Here is a 15,000-nt window from a genome sequence, read left to right as displayed (position 1 = left end):
TTCCGAGATCAGACGAGATCGGGCGTTCTCAGGGTAGTGTGACCGTAAGCCATTGCAGAGCTCTCATCAAGACTACTTATGCAACTTCATCTATGTTGGGTTTCAGATAACAAACTAGTAATCTATAACAAGACCATGGTAATGGAAGCAAGAGGGGAAAAGCTTACAGCACCTGGTATTCCCAGGTGGTCTCCCATCCAAGTACTAATCAGGCCAAACCCTGCTTAGCTTCCGAGATCAGACGAGATCGGGCGTTCTCAGGGTAGTGTGACCGTAAGCCATTGCAGAGCTCTCATCAAGACTACTTATGCAACTTCATCTATGTTGGGTTTCAGATAACAAACTAGTAATGTATAACAAGACCATGGTAATGGAAGCAAGAGGGGAAAAGCTTACAGCACCTGGTATTCCCATGTGGTCTCCCATCCAAGTACTAACCAGGCCAAACCCTGCTTAGCTTCCGAGATCAGACGAGATCGGGCGTTCACAGGGTAGTGTGACCGTAAGCCATTGCAGAGCTCTCATTAAGACTACTGTTGGAAAAGCTTTCTGTTAGCTTTCCTGTTGAATGTTCGTTGATCCAGGGATTCAGTCGACACGGAGATTGAGAATGAACAAGTATGATTTTATTTCAGAATTCTGGAGAAGAACAATTACAGGCATGTATTCTAAGACGTTACCCCAGTTCTTCTGACCTTCGACATTTCTGACTCCATCCTTATACCCTTGGGTGACGTATACCCTTCTGTGACGTACCTTGTTGCTAGGTGGCTTCTAATTTTTATGCTATCTTTCCAAATATGGTATATCATATTGTTTACTTCATTTTTCCAGACTTCTGAGGAACTTGAAAGTTGTCTTAACCTTTGCTTCTGAGAAATAGTAGGTGGTCAACTTCCCTTGCCAAGGTGACAAGGGAGAATCATTTCTCCCCTTTGCGACATGTCTTAAGGTCAACAAGGCACGGTTCCTCTTTAGTTCATACTCTGTTTTATTGATAATAATTTTGCTACATTCTACAGTCAGATTAATTAGTTCTACTAGACCTACAGTAAGATTAATTAGTTAGTATATTTTAACATAGCTTGAAGCTGCATGTATAATTTTGTTAGACGCAATCTTTAACTGTAAGGCTAGAAAATGTATGTTTTTACTGGTGTGTTAATCCGGCTCTCTTGTTGCTGACCTTTCCTAGAACGTAGGCGGAAAAGAGGAACTCCTCTAGAGCCCAGGAGTAAAAGAGGAACTCTTTTAGTCTGCTAGCCTCTGTAACCTCAAGATGTTTACCAGTAAGACGAGGAAGCGTGCTTTCTCGGTTGGGCCATTCAAATGTCAGAGACACACACACAAGTCATTGCTGTTTTAATATGAGAAGCATTTAGTGATTCAATTAATCAAATATAAAAATATGAAATGATTCAATTAATCAAGTATAAAAATATAAAATGTAAAATGTATACGTGTGGATTAGTGGCTAATTCTTGATTCAGTAATTAATGATTAGTAGAGTATAGATTTGTAGCTTTCATAGATCTATTTGTGTAATATATATTTTAGATTCATAGGTTAAGGCAAATATGTGTTTTAATCATTAGGTAAGCATTAGGTTAAGGTTTTAGCAAGCATGATTATCTTAAGCTAAGCTTGTTATTTTATAATCTTCCACAATTCCCCCTTTTGGCCTGTCCTAAGACAGGTCAACACTAAGCGTGAAGTCTCCGGAGCCCCCGTTGTCCTCTAGGCTATCCTCCAACAATGACATCATATATTCAGGTGGCCGTTGTTTGTCGTCAAACATTTTCACAATGGTACGCTCTATTAGGGTTCGTAAGCAAGGAATACAGCAGCATCCGCATGTTACTAAGATGGCCACAAATATTGCAAGAGCAGAGGCCAGTGATAAAAACACTGCCTTCCATTGGCCAAAAGTTCTATCTAACCAATTGGTAAGCGGATTGTCGATCCCTGTATTCTCTGTCATTTCCTTCGAGAGTGCCTTAAGGGCGTCTAACGCTTTAGTTACGGACCCATCTGGTGCAGTGTTGTTAGGAATGACGGTGCAGCACTCGGTTTTAGACTCAGTTCTAATCATGTGACATACCCCTCCTTTTTCTGCTAATAACATGTCCAGAGCTATCCTATTTTGAATGGTCATCAGGGACGTAGCGGACAATTGGGATGCTAAGCCTGATACCGCCAGACCAGTAATGTTAGCCAATCTCATTACCTGATAATTTACGTAATTAATTCTATCAACATTTTTATTGGGAGTAATCCATATTAAGATACTTTCAAATCCAGCTGAAACCTGGTCCACTAATTTATGTTCGTCTGGAACGCCCCTTGGAACCCCAATAGAGTCTATATATGTGGGTGTGTTTTTAGTAAGATCGAATGAAACGTCACGTCTACTTCTGGATCCTGGTAGTGTAGGTTTCCCTGTACTGGGACCAAATAGGGTAATTGGAGATAACAGTCTAACCATAGCACACAGGCCCTTGCTCCATATCGGGAGTCTCAGCAACAATGTGGAACCACCACAATAATAGTACAGTCCCGCCCTGGCCCAATCGCCAACCGAATTGTTAGATGTATCAGTAAAAATAGTATGACACCAAGATGATTGTATTTCCCCCAGAAGTTGAGGCGGATGGGTAACATTGCCCTTAGTGCATCTGAAGCAAGTAAAATTGCCAGTCTTCGGGACTTGGAAGGGACCTGAGCCTGTGTTATTAGGAATTACTGGAAAAATGGTTGAGAGCGTGGTGCAGTTAGGTGGAGTAGCCATACGAGTCAGTTGAATTAAACAGCCGAACCCTATCGGATCAGTTTTTGGATATAGTGGGGCCGTACTTAAATATAATGGGGGTCTAGCTTCTGCACATGCCACGCAGCCTTCCATCCCGGCCTCCCGAGCCTGACCCGCTATCCAGGTCAGCCACAAATTGTCATTACTGTACCCCATAGTTAGCCTTAGTATGTCCTCGGGTGTCCATGTCGAGTAGTCTGAACCTACCAATGTTGGTACTGCACCGTCAGGGGTAGTAGAGTTCTCGTTCGGTGGTGGGGTTGCCCCTGCTGTGGGCAAATGCTTTGGGGGTGTGTTTAACACTCTGACCTTTAACATACCTAATGGATCTGTTCCCGTAATTGATACCCCTAATGTCAAATAGATGGTAGTCTCACGCATATTGATCCAATGTATAGACAATGTGATTGGGTTTTGGACTCCGGATTTGTCTCGTTGTAGCCTGATACGCTTCAAATTAAAATACATGGTGTTGGATACCATCTCATAAATGCCATTAGACGAGCAACCAGCGGTGCTAAGGAAAACATTCGCAGAGTTTGGACATAGTTCGATAGTCTTGAGCCATTGTGCCTGTCCTGTCGCGCACTGTTCATTAGCGTATTTCGAGTAGCACAGATATATGGGATAGCCCTGCCATGTCAAATTCTTGCCCTTACAGTTAATTACCTCGAAATTGTATGCTGTTTTAGTATTTATCACATATTCTATATTAAGTCCTTTAAACTTCTTCACACATGCGTTTTGGTTATCTGTTGAGCGTTTAGTCCTGTGAAAGTTATTATGACAAGAACGGGCCTTATTTGTGGTGTAGTTAGGTGTAGAGTTTGTAGCTGTCGTGCCATTGTTGTTACTAGTTGGTTCAGCCTTTCTCCGGATCGCTATTTCTACACAGATCATGCCAACCACCACTATTGCCACCACTATTACCAATAGTGCTTTCAACCATGTTGGAATCAATCCCATCTGTAGATTTAACCAGCTTAGTCTAGGTTCAGTTCTTCCCCCACCCCGTCGGCCATACCATGCCATAGCAAAAAACAAGTGTGTTCCCCCTAATGAGTAAATAGTTGATTATAGACCTATATGTATATGTGTAAAGGTGTAAAAGTTCAGTTCTTCAACTCCCCAGGGAGTCTCAAGGTGGTAGTTTAGATGGCGCAGGTGCAGGTTGGTGCCCTGGGTAGCACTGGTTGATCTGCGCTGGAGGCGAGGGGTAGACTGCCCTCAACGTGCCCCTGGCCTCAGGGGATTATTCTGCCCCTATGTTGGTTGAGGCCTCCTTTTCTGCCTCTTCTGATCGGGTTATCTTGACTTGTGGTTGATCAGCAGGCCGACACTGGGAGAGATGATACCAGGAGGTGCCTTTGCCGTCCAGCCGGACTGCGTGGCTTGTCCTCTCCGCCACCCGGAATGGGCCTGTCCACCTGGGTTCCGACCACTTCCGCTTTATGACTCTCAGGTATACCCACGGAGTTATGGCCAACTCGGGGGGGTTGTCCTCCTCTGGGGTCTGCTCCCGTGTGTTCTGTACCTGCACAGAAAAAGCTTCACATACAGCTTTTAACTTATTGAACACTCGTAACCTTGGTTGGCAGTGCCATGAGGTAGTTCTGATGGGGCTTTTAGTGCAGTCTGCGGCCCCGGGAATGCTACGCCTCTGACCAGCTCAAATGGGGAGAAGCCTGTGCTTCTGTTCACTGAACTCCTAATGCTGATCAGGGCAATTGGTAAGGCATCAAGCCAATTCATGCCTGTGGTCAGTTTAATTTTTGCTAGTTTGGCCTTCAAATTTTGATTCATCCGCTCCACCTGACCCTGTGAGGCGGGGTGATATACAGAACCATAGCTATGGCGCAAGCCCAACGCTTGCTCCACCCACTGCAGTGTTTTGCTGGTAAAATGCGACCCGTTATCTGAGTGGACTCTCCTAGGAAACCCGTGTTGTGGAATCCAGTGGTTGATCAACATTTTGCAAACTGAGCGAGCATCCTCCTTAAAGGTAGGAATTGCCTCAACCCACCCTGAGTACCTGTCTACCACTACCAAGAGGTACCGGTATTTTCTGATTTGATCAATCATATCCGTATAGTCAATCTGGATGTGCTCACCATGACAACTAGGCAGTGGAAACTTGCCTGGGGCTACCTTAAATGCTTTTGCTACATTTTGAGTGTGGCAAACTTGGCATTGACTGATGAAATCTACTGCCAGGGGCAGCATAAATGGGTGCCACCATTGTTTCAAATTCCTCATCATTTGCAGTTTTCCTACATGTGCTACAGTGTGTGCCTCTTCTAGGACTGCTCTGGCTAGTGACATAGGTAAGACTGGTCGCCCTGTTTTCGATACCCAAACTTGGCTATCTGAGCTTGCTCCCTTGGCTAACCACATTGACTTTTCCTCTGGGGTTGCTTTATCCTGAATCTGCCTCAGTTCGTCCCCTGTAGGTATCGGCTCCCAAGGGACATTTGAGTCCAATATCATCATGTTACCGGGCTCCGTATAACCAGCTGCCTTTTTTGCTGCTTTGTCTGCTGCATCATTTCCTCTGCTCACTAGGGTGTCCCCCTTTTGGTGTCCTTTGCATTTTACAATAGCTACCTTTGTAGGTTTGTGTATTGCAGCTTCTAGCTTCATCAGTTCTGACTGATGTTTTACAGGTTTCCCTGAGCTTGTTACATATCCTGCCGGTTTCCAGTGTGGAATGTCTACATGTGCTGCTGAAACTACCCACGCAGAATCGCTGTAAATAGTCACCTCTCTACCCTCAGCTAGTTCTAGTGCTGCAATTACTGCTAGCAACTCAGCTTTTTGTGCTGAAGGGTTTTGTTTTACCTCTTTTGCTGCTACAGTCCAGAACTCATCTGTTTCCCCTGTGGTTTCTTGAACCACCGCATATCCTGCCCTTATTTCACCTGTGTCTGCTCTGTACCCGCACCCATCAGTCCACAGGTTCCAGGAGCCTGGAATTGGTGTGGCTAGTAAGTCTGGTCTCACTTTTTCCTGTGTTGCTACCTTTTCTGCACACTCGTGAGGTGGACCTTCTAGCATTCCTTCTGCCATGTTGACTCCTTGGTGTGTGTATGTGATGTGTGGTGCTGTCAGAACTTTATGAATTCGTCTCTGTCTTAGAGGAGTGAGGGTGAACATCTGTGAGTTTATATATGCTACCACGCCATGTGTTGTTAGTATGTGCAGTGGGTATCCTGCTACCAGGTGTGCAGTTTTTTGAACGAGCTTCGTCAGTCCTGCTACATGTCTGGTGCATTGCGGTTGTCTTTTCTCAATCAAGTCAAGTGGGATGCTTAAATACATAAGTACTGCTCTCCCTTCCTCCTTTTTCTGAAAAAGTACACCATTAACCAATGTGTCTGTTTCAGAAACATCCAGAAAAAATGGAAGAGAGTAGTCAGGTCTAGATAGGTCAGCTGCAGTCGCTAAAGCTTGTTTTACAGCAATGAAAGCCTGCTCTGCTTCTACTGTCCAGGAAAGTACCCCACTAAGGTTTCTCATGCCCAAGGATTTCACCATGTCCCTCAGTGGTTGCGTTTGTCCTACAAAGTCAGGAATGTATTGTCTGCTGTAGCCAGCTAGGCCCAAAAATGTCAACATATCCCTAACCGTAATTGGTTTAGTGTGTGACAGAATTGTAGATCTGTGTGAGGCGGACATGCCTGTTGAGCCCTGTGTGACCACTCTCCCCAGAAAAGTTACCCGTGTTCTACAACATTGCAACTTACTCCTAGAGACTTTGTACCCTGCATTGGCCAAACATTCCAGCACTGCTTTTGTGGCGTTTAAGCACGTCTCTGGCGTTGTGCCGCCAACCAGTAAGTCATCGACATACTGAGAAAGAATGGAGCCTTCAGGAAGGTTACAAGAGTCCAAACTACGTCTAAGAGCTTGATTGAACAATCCCGGGCTCAGGGCAAAGCCCTGTGGCAATCTACTGTATCGATACTGAATACCCCTGTGTGTAAATGCACATACGTCCCTACAGTGCTCAGCCAATGGTACACAAAAGAAAGCATTAGCCAAATCGATACAAGTAAACCATTTCATGTCTGGACCTAGTTCTGATAGTGTTGTGTAAGGGTTTGGGACTGGTATGGTGCTAGTAGCTAGTGCCGCATTTATAGCTCTCAGATCATGTGCCATACGGTATTGACCAGGTTCTTTTTTAGGTACTGGCAAAATTGGAGTATTCCAATCGGATTGGCATTGCTCCAGTACCCCGGCCTGTAAGAGTGCCTGAATGGTTTTGTCCAATGAGGCCATAGCCTCCGGTTTGTGTCTATATTGTGGTACCCAAATTGGTTCAGGTGTGGCCATGTTAAATGATACCTGGGGCTGATCCACAAAACCTACATCATCTGGACCCTGTGACCACAAAACATCCGGTAGAGATTCCAGCATGGCAATGGAGTCTGGGTGGTCAGAATCTTCACAGCCATGATGGCGTGGCAGGAGCTGGTGCTCCATTGTAACAGTTTCAATGTTAGTAGCTCTGATGTGATATGTGTTTGTGCTTATGGAAAACATCACATCAGGGATCTGAGTTTGTACCCAATCTGTAGCCGCATTTGCACGTTTGACCATGGGTCCTAATTGCTTAGCCTCATGTTTAGGGTGTAGAGCCAGTGACATGTGTGGTGCTGCAGTCTCATCCATTTTGTACCAGCTGTACTGCTGTGGTGTCAAAGTAACAGGAGCTGCCACTCCTTCAGGACCACAATACAGGCCATTAGTTTGGACCTCCCACTGTGTATCTTGCAATTCAGATTGGAAGGTGTCATAATATGTAATGTCTCCCCCTACGTCATAGAACAGGGTAACGTGGTACGGGTCGGCAGGCGGGGCATAGGGTGCCAATGCTCTGATCCACGGTGCCCATTGCTGAAAGAGTTCAAGAGTTTGTGGTGTGTGGGGTTGGTCATCATTCAACAGTCCCCAGTATATGTCCACAGTCTCGTCTTGACCAGTCTGCAAGAGATACATGCCCTCGGTGTATCCAGAAAGTCTTATGCGTTGCTGCCCGCTTAGCCATGTCAGCGTCAGGCCATCAGGTGAACACAAAATGGAAACACCCATTTTCATCAATAAGTCTCTACCACAAATGTTCAGTGGTGCTTGAGGTGCAATCAGAAAGGAGTGTAAGACAGTCTGTATGTCGTTGTGCACCTGGAGTGGTTTGGTCTTTGGCAGTGAAGTTGAAGTCCCCGAGAAGCCCCTGACCTGCACGGATTGTTTGCTCATCATATTGGCTGGTAGTGCAGTTGTCAATGTAGACCATGTAGCCCCGTATCCACCAGGAAAGGGATCTCAAGGGTACCGACGGTCAGTGACAGCATGGGTTCTGCCATTCCCATGCTGTGCTGGTGCTCCTCTGGGCCCCGTCATTGTCCACCCCAGGGCTCCATGCTGTATTGTCCAGCTGGAGGTTGTCCTGGTGCTGCATGGTGGTTGGGTGCCCAGTGGGTCTGGGTTGGTGGTGCCGCCGTGCCAAGTGCCACATGTTGATTGGGTGTCCATTGAGGCTGGAATGGTGGACGGTACGTGCCTTGTGCCGAATTCTGCATCGACATCCAATGGGGCTGGGTTGGAAGAGCAGTAGTGCACTGTGCTGCCCAATGATCAAATTTACCGCATCTGAAACAGGCACGTGAAACAGGTGGGCCTCTGCCACGCCCCCTTCCACGTCCCCGTCCCCTGTTCGCCACATAGGGTCCACTGTAATTGGATTGACCTTGATTAGAATTGGGTTGGGCCAAAGTTGGTTGTGGCAATTGCTGGGGTGGCAGATACTGCTGTTGAGTCTGTTGCACCGGTGGTGCAGCTTGCTGGACAACTGGCAGCATGGTGTCTGTTTTTGGTTTATTCTTAGAATCCTTCACATTTTTTCTAGCTTCTAGTAGCTGAGTTTTCAACAGTTCCAGTTCCATCTGGTTTTTCTGTTTGGCTGCCTCAACCTGCCTATCCTTGTGTTTATTCATATGGAATAGAATATGCCTCACCCATTGGTCATGAGGTTTATCTGGCCCCATATCTGGATCATCCTCAACCTTAACCTTAATGTAATTGGGTAGACCTGATAGAATAGCATTTCTCCACCACAACGCTGTTTGAGGCCTAGAAGGGTGGGTTCCAGCGCTGTTGGTCCAGTCTTCCACCGCCTTGCTGAGATGCTCACCCGGATTGGTCTGATAACTGGCACAGTGGCAGCAGCCCTGGTTGGCCACATGTGTCGCATGACATCAGATATGTTCTGGGAGTACAAATGAAATGGTTCACTGTTGGCAGCGGTTGTAATGAGGGCCTGTCGTTCTAGTTCAGCCACCTCCATGCTGGTGGTTGACCTATTAATTAAATTCCTAAAATCACCCAAAGCCAGGGTGAGTCCTCCCGTTAAGCTATCAAGCTTTCTCAACCAAGGGGCTGCCCCACTAGTGAGGGATGGAAGCTGATCAGCTATAGTTTGTGCATCTGTTAATGATAAAGGCACATATTTAGGGTTTCCATTGCCACTAGTTAGCAATGGAAGATTGTTTGCTGGTTGTTCCACATCAGGGAATCTGACAGGGGGTTTAGTATGTCTTGTTGACTGTCTCGGGACATGGTGGTCATCTTGTTCAACTGCGTCAGATAGCTGACGGCGTACCTGCATGGTGGTGTTAAGTAGGTCTCTTGATATGTCTAACAAAGCTCCCACCCTGTCAACCCTTTCATGTAGGGAATCAGTCTCAGTGGAGGTGTCCTCATCCTCACCGTCATAGTCCTCCTGCCTGCCGTCCCAATCATGTGTTTGTGTAAGTCTACTATCCTGTCGTCTGTCCCTATCCCGTTTGTCATGAACCTTGTATTCACGTCTGTTAGTAGCTGCACCTTTATGCTTGTCATGCCCATGTAAGTCTGTGTCATCTATTTCCCCATGTAACTCTGCTGTTATGTTAACCCTACCCCTAGGTGGCGGAATAGGCCCTGTAACGTCTAAGTCCATGTCCAAGTCAGAGTAAGTGGTCATGTTGCTCAGGGATTGGGCGTGGTCTGGACACTCATGCTGCTTGCGATTGCTAAAAGGATCAGTTGGTGTAGAGTCAACAAAAGGCTCTGCTGGCTGAGGTGCTGTAGCATTAATCCTCATTTGAGTAAGCTGTTCATTCAAATCAGCATATGTGTTGTGTGAGGAAGTGTTAGGATGTTCAATAGTGACTCTTCCTGAATTAATAGTAATGACTGGCAGCATGTGAGTAACTGGTGTATTTTTATCAGTCTGCTGAGGTGTGAATGGATTGCGTGGGCTGAGTGTGGTGTGGTATGGTGGGGGCGGAACTGCTGCTTCCTGTTGTGGCTTAGTAGTAGAGTCATTGAGTTCCTGGAGAGCAGTTTCAGAAGTGCTCTGCTCCGCTGGGGGAACTTCCTCCTTTGTGTGTGTAACCATCTCTGGCAAAATGCCCAAAAGGATTCCCCGCAGTACTTTCAGTTCTGCCAATTCACGCTCAGCAGTTTTCAATCTACGTCTCGCCCCTGCCCGTTTTAGTATGCTGACTGTACTGAAAGTCTTGCGCGCCTTTTTCACTGTGTCAGTTTTACAGATAAGCATATAGTTGAAAACACCCATTAGGGAGACACCCTCAGTTACACAGCCTCCCTCTTGTTCTCTGGTCCATGCCTCAACATTCAGTTTAAGGGTCTTAGCCAAAAGATCCTCCCTCTTTTTACTCCCAGTAAACTCCCCTACTGCGTTAGCTAAACCTGCAATCTGACCTGCAAGAGATTTCCACTGCCAATTGCCTGGGCCGAATTTATTATCAAATTCTATACCAGGGTCTATATTTGCCATGTTTTGATCAAGACTGGACTCACCTGTTTTGGTCTTTGGTTCTACTGATCAACTCAAGCGTGTTTTGTTAGCACCGTTAGGTTTCCACACGCGAGGATTTTCGAACTAGTTGTCCAAACGAAGCTCCAAGTCAGACAATCAGCACATAAGCAAAGGAAACAGAAAAAGAACAAGAAATTCCGATTAGGATCTCTATATTTACACTTTATATTTAACAAAAATGTATAGGAAGGTATGGTGGGTTTAATACGGATTGCACTATATCAGGAACTATCACTCCGGTACAGGAGGAGTCAATGATGAGTCCCCTCTCAATTGGCGTAGCAAAGTAGGTAGTTATCAAAAATATAGCCACCTGATGTTCCTGAACACGTGCAGAATAAATCACTGTACTATTTGGAGCAAGAGACAAATGTTCAACTATTCCCTGTATCTGGCTCTCAGTAGGTGTATGAATCACATCTTCTTCTTTGTAAATAATGGCATAATTCAATATATCCTGTTTAAAAATGGGGTTTGTTTCTACAAACCATGCCCATTCCTCAATCATTATGCATTGTACTGTATGCCATATCACTGTGTACAAAAAATTATTCCCAACAATACTCAAATGTAACAAAAGAGGAGATGCACTATGTCAAAACCAAACAACAATTTTGCTACTAAAGTAGCAACAAAAACAACGCAACCCCTTTTACTGTGTCTATTCAGTCACCATCTCATCACTATCGCTGCTGCTATCAGTACTGTCACTGCTGTCACTCCCCAGAAAATGAATGGTCGAGAAAGGTGGGTTTAACACAGACTGAACATCACTGTCAATCATTAATACTGACTCACACGTTGAGTATACCGCAATGCCGTTCGGATGGTCAACTGCGAAGAATGTAGTAATTTTAAAAAGGGCGTCCTTTCCCACCGTTAACCGCACAGAGTGAATTATTCTACTTGTAGGAAGAAGCTGCAAATTCTGAGTAATTAGAAAACGTTCCTGTGGGGTGCATACAGTACTTGAACCATCTGTACTATCAATCAAAGCATTTTCTCTTATCTCAGGGCGGATAATGTCATGGCCATCTAACACCCATACCCAGTGTTCAGTCATTATCAGTTAAACAAGTAAATTACACCCATTGTTCTGTAGAATTGTTAAGTATACTCCAACTATCCTATTTATTTTATATATGTATATATTTTATTATTATGTTATTTAACCCCCTGCGCGCACAAATCACATACAACAATTAAATCAACAATTAACACTTGCTTTACCTTAGTTGTACAATACCAATAGCATGTATTTTTATTTTGTTTTTCTTATTTTTATTTAAACTACATACTCTTTCCTACTTTCCTGCTCCTGAGCAGAAAACACTACTGCAGAGTATTTCAGTGCTCGCTCTTTAAACTAAAAACTTAAAATAAAGAAAATAAAAAAGTTTTAAAAATCTCCCAGCAGTTTGTATAACTGTCTGGGTTTAAGGTGGACCACACCTCGGGATGACCCCGTCTTTTCCCAGCAATTATCCCACCTTGATCAGAAGTGGGGGGGGACGCCACCCTCCCGGTCCTTTATTTTATTTAGAATTAACCACTTTCAAGGAACACCACGTCCTAGCCTTTAATCTAACCCAATATGGGCAGATTCGGGTACGCCACCACCCTAGTTTCAATAGCACTGTTATCCTTTTTTATCCTTTAATACCGGTTTCCTTAACATAAAATAGAAGAAAGAGAAGAAGAAAAAAAATTCTAGTTGTTCAATCCAATTTACCAGGACGTTAGCCTACTGGAACCCATCACTCATTCTGTATGTTTTACATAGCCAATATGCAGATTTTTAATAAAAAAGGCAATCTGCTCACCTGTTTAGGATGGGCCCAGAAGAGTGATGAAGTCTGTCAGCTGGTCCTCGCCGGCCGAAACCCTGGATCACGTCGGATGGTCACCAAAATGTTGGAAAAGCTTTCTGTTAGCTTTCCTGTTGAATGTTCGTTGATCCAGGGATTCAGTCGACACGGAGATTGAGAATGAACAAGTATGATTTTATTTCAGAATTCTGGAGAAGAACAATTACAGGCATGTATTCTAAGACGTTACCCCAGTTCTTCTGACCTTCGACATTTCTGACTCCATCCTTATACCCTTGGGTGACGTATACCCTTCTGTGACGTACCTTGTTGCTAGGTGGCTTCTAATTTTTATGCTATCTTTCCAAATATGGTATATCATATTGTTTACTTCATTTTTCCAGACTTCTGAGGAACTTGAAAGTTGTCTTAACCTTTGCTTCTGAGAAATAGTAGGTGGTCAACTTCCCTTGCCAAGGTGACAAGGGAGAATCATTTCTCCCCTTTGCGACATGTCTTAAGGTCAACAAGGCACGGTTCCTCTTTAGTTCATACTCTGTTTTATTGATAATAATTTTGCTACATTCTACAGTCAGATTAATTAGTTCTACTAGACCTACAGTAAGATTAATTAGTTAGTATATTTTAACATAGCTTGAAGCTGCATGTATAATTTTGTTAGACGCAATCTTTAACTGTAAGGCTAGAAAATGTATGTTTTTACTGGTGTGTTAATCCGGCTCTCTTGTTGCTGACCTTTCCTAGAACGTAGGCGGAAAAGAGGAACTCCTCTAGAGCCCAGGAGTAAAAGAGGAACTCTTTTAGTCTGCTAGCCTCTGTAACCTCAAGATGTTTACCAGTAAGACGAGGAAGCGTGCTTTCTCGGTTGGGCCATACAAATGTCAGAGACACACACACAAGTCATTGCTGTTTTAATATGAGAAGCATTTAGTGATTCAATTAATCAAATATAAAAATATGAAATGATTCAATTAATCAAGTATAAAAATATAAAATGTAAAATGTATACGTGTGGATTAGTGGCTAATTCTTGATTCAGTAATTAATGTTTAGTAGAGTATAGATTTGTAGCTTTCATAGATCTATTTGTGTAATATATATTTTAGATTCATAGGTTAAGGCAAATATGTGTTTTAATCATTAGGTAAGCATTAGGTTAAGGTTTTAGCAAGCATGATTATCTTAAGCTAAGCTTGTTATTTTATAATCTTCCACACTACTTATGCAACTTCATCTATGTTGGGTTTCAGATAACAAACAAGTAATGTATAACAAGACCATGGTAATGGAAGCAAGAGGGGAAAAGCTTACAGCACCTGGTATTCCCAGGTGGTCTCCCATCCAAGTACTAACCAGGCCAAACCCTGCTTAGCTTCCGAGATCAGACGAGATCGGGCGTTCTCAGGGTAGTGTGACCGTAAGCCATTGCAGAGCTCTCATCAAGACTACTTATGCAACTTCATCTATGTTGGGTTTCAGATAACAAACTAGTAATGTATAACAAGACCATGGTAATGGAAGCAAGAGGGGAAAAGCTTACAGCACCTGGTATTCCCAGGTGGTCTCCCATCCAAGTACTAACCAGGCCAAACCCTGCTTAGCTTCCGAGATCAGACGAGATCGGGCGTTCTCAGGGTAGTGTGACCGTAAGCCATTGCAGAGCTCTCATCAAGACTACTTATGCAACTTCATCTATGTTGGGTTTCAGATAACAAACTAGTAATGTATAACAAGACCATGGTAATGGAAGCAAAAGGGGAAAAGCTTACAGCACCTGGTATTCCCAGGTGGTCTCCCATCCAAGTACTAACCAGGCCAAACCCTGCTTAGCTTCCGAGATCAGACGAGATCGGGCGTTCTCAGGGTAGTGTGACCGTAAGCCATTGCAGAGCTCTCATCAAGACTACTTATGCAACTTCATCTATGTTGGGTTTCAGATAACAAACTAGTAATGTATAACAAGACCATGGTAATGGAAGCAAGAGGGGAAAAGCTTACAGCACCTGGTATTCCCAGGTGGTCTCCCATCCAAGTACTAACCAGGCCAAACCCTGCTTAGCTTCCGAGATCAGACGAGCTCGGGCGTTCTCAGGGTAGTGTGACCGTAAGCCATTGCAGAGCTCTCATCAAGACTACTTATGCAACTTCATCTATGTTGGGTTTCAGATAACAAACTAGTAATGTATAACAAGACCATGGTAATGGAAGCAAGAGGGGAAAAGCTTACAGCACCTGGTATTCCCAGGTGGTCTCCCATCCAAGTACTAACCAGGCCAAACCCTGCTTAGCTTCCGAGATCAGACGAGATCGGGCGTTCTCAGGGTAGTGTGACCGTAAGCCATTGCAGAGCTCTCATCAAGACTACTTATGCAACTTCATCTATGTTGGGTTTCAGATAACAAACTAGTAATGTATAACAAGACCATGGTAATGGAAGCAAGAGGGGAAAAGCTTACAGCACCTGGTATTCCCAGGTG

At 44.3% G+C, this 15,000-nt stretch overlaps 1 protein-coding gene and 9 non-coding genes across 10 annotated transcripts in view; all 10 read right to left on the bottom strand.

Annotated features, from left to right (window-relative positions):
• LOC125797618 (5S ribosomal RNA) overlaps positions 1-50 on the bottom strand; it is a 119-nt gene extending 69 nt beyond the window's left edge. The window contains exon 1 of the ribosomal RNA XR_007436444.1: positions 1-50. This exon is cut by the window's left edge and continues 69 nt beyond it. This is a non-coding gene — a ribosomal RNA (5S ribosomal RNA).
• A 110-nt stretch (positions 51-160) lies between these two features.
• Positions 161-279, bottom strand: LOC125797649 (5S ribosomal RNA). The gene has a single exon (XR_007436479.1). It is a non-coding gene; the product is annotated as a 5S ribosomal RNA (ribosomal RNA).
• Positions 280-389: 110 nt separating this feature from the next.
• On the bottom strand, positions 390-508 carry LOC125797657 (5S ribosomal RNA). Its single transcript, XR_007436489.1, has one exon. It is a non-coding gene; the product is annotated as a 5S ribosomal RNA (ribosomal RNA).
• Positions 509-4,134: 3,626 nt separating this feature from the next.
• Positions 4,135-8,071, bottom strand: LOC125797567 (uncharacterized). The gene is made up of 2 exons (XM_049474098.1): positions 4,387-8,071; positions 4,135-4,343 (listed from the first exon to the last, which is right to left on the bottom strand). The coding sequence occupies exons 1-2, from the start codon at positions 8,069-8,071 to the stop codon at positions 4,135-4,137; spliced, it is 3,894 nt and encodes a 1,297-aa protein (XP_049330055.1).
• Positions 8,072-13,827: 5,756 nt separating this feature from the next.
• LOC125797617 (5S ribosomal RNA) lies at positions 13,828-13,946 on the bottom strand. The gene has a single exon (XR_007436443.1). It is a non-coding gene; the product is annotated as a 5S ribosomal RNA (ribosomal RNA).
• A 110-nt stretch (positions 13,947-14,056) lies between these two features.
• LOC125797616 (5S ribosomal RNA) lies at positions 14,057-14,175 on the bottom strand. Its single transcript, XR_007436442.1, has one exon. It is a non-coding gene; the product is annotated as a 5S ribosomal RNA (ribosomal RNA).
• Positions 14,176-14,285: 110 nt separating this feature from the next.
• On the bottom strand, positions 14,286-14,404 carry LOC125797615 (5S ribosomal RNA). The gene has a single exon (XR_007436441.1). It is a non-coding gene; the product is annotated as a 5S ribosomal RNA (ribosomal RNA).
• A 110-nt stretch (positions 14,405-14,514) lies between these two features.
• On the bottom strand, positions 14,515-14,633 carry LOC125797711 (5S ribosomal RNA). Its single transcript, XR_007436551.1, has one exon. It is a non-coding gene; the product is annotated as a 5S ribosomal RNA (ribosomal RNA).
• Positions 14,634-14,743: 110 nt separating this feature from the next.
• Positions 14,744-14,862, bottom strand: LOC125797614 (5S ribosomal RNA). The gene has a single exon (XR_007436440.1). It is a non-coding gene; the product is annotated as a 5S ribosomal RNA (ribosomal RNA).
• Positions 14,863-14,972: 110 nt separating this feature from the next.
• The window catches only part of LOC125797652 (5S ribosomal RNA), a 119-nt gene continuing 91 nt past the window's right edge, over positions 14,973-15,000 (bottom strand). Inside the window, exon 1 of the ribosomal RNA XR_007436483.1 lies at positions 14,973-15,000. This exon is cut by the window's right edge and continues 91 nt beyond it. This is a non-coding gene — a ribosomal RNA (5S ribosomal RNA).

This window comes from Astyanax mexicanus, unplaced genomic scaffold, assembly GCF_023375975.1.
Source record: "Astyanax mexicanus isolate ESR-SI-001 unplaced genomic scaffold, AstMex3_surface scaffold_53, whole genome shotgun sequence".
NCBI classification, from domain to species: domain Eukaryota; kingdom Metazoa; phylum Chordata; class Actinopteri; order Characiformes; family Acestrorhamphidae; genus Astyanax; species Astyanax mexicanus.
This window is presented reverse-complemented; position numbering and strand designations above follow the sequence as displayed.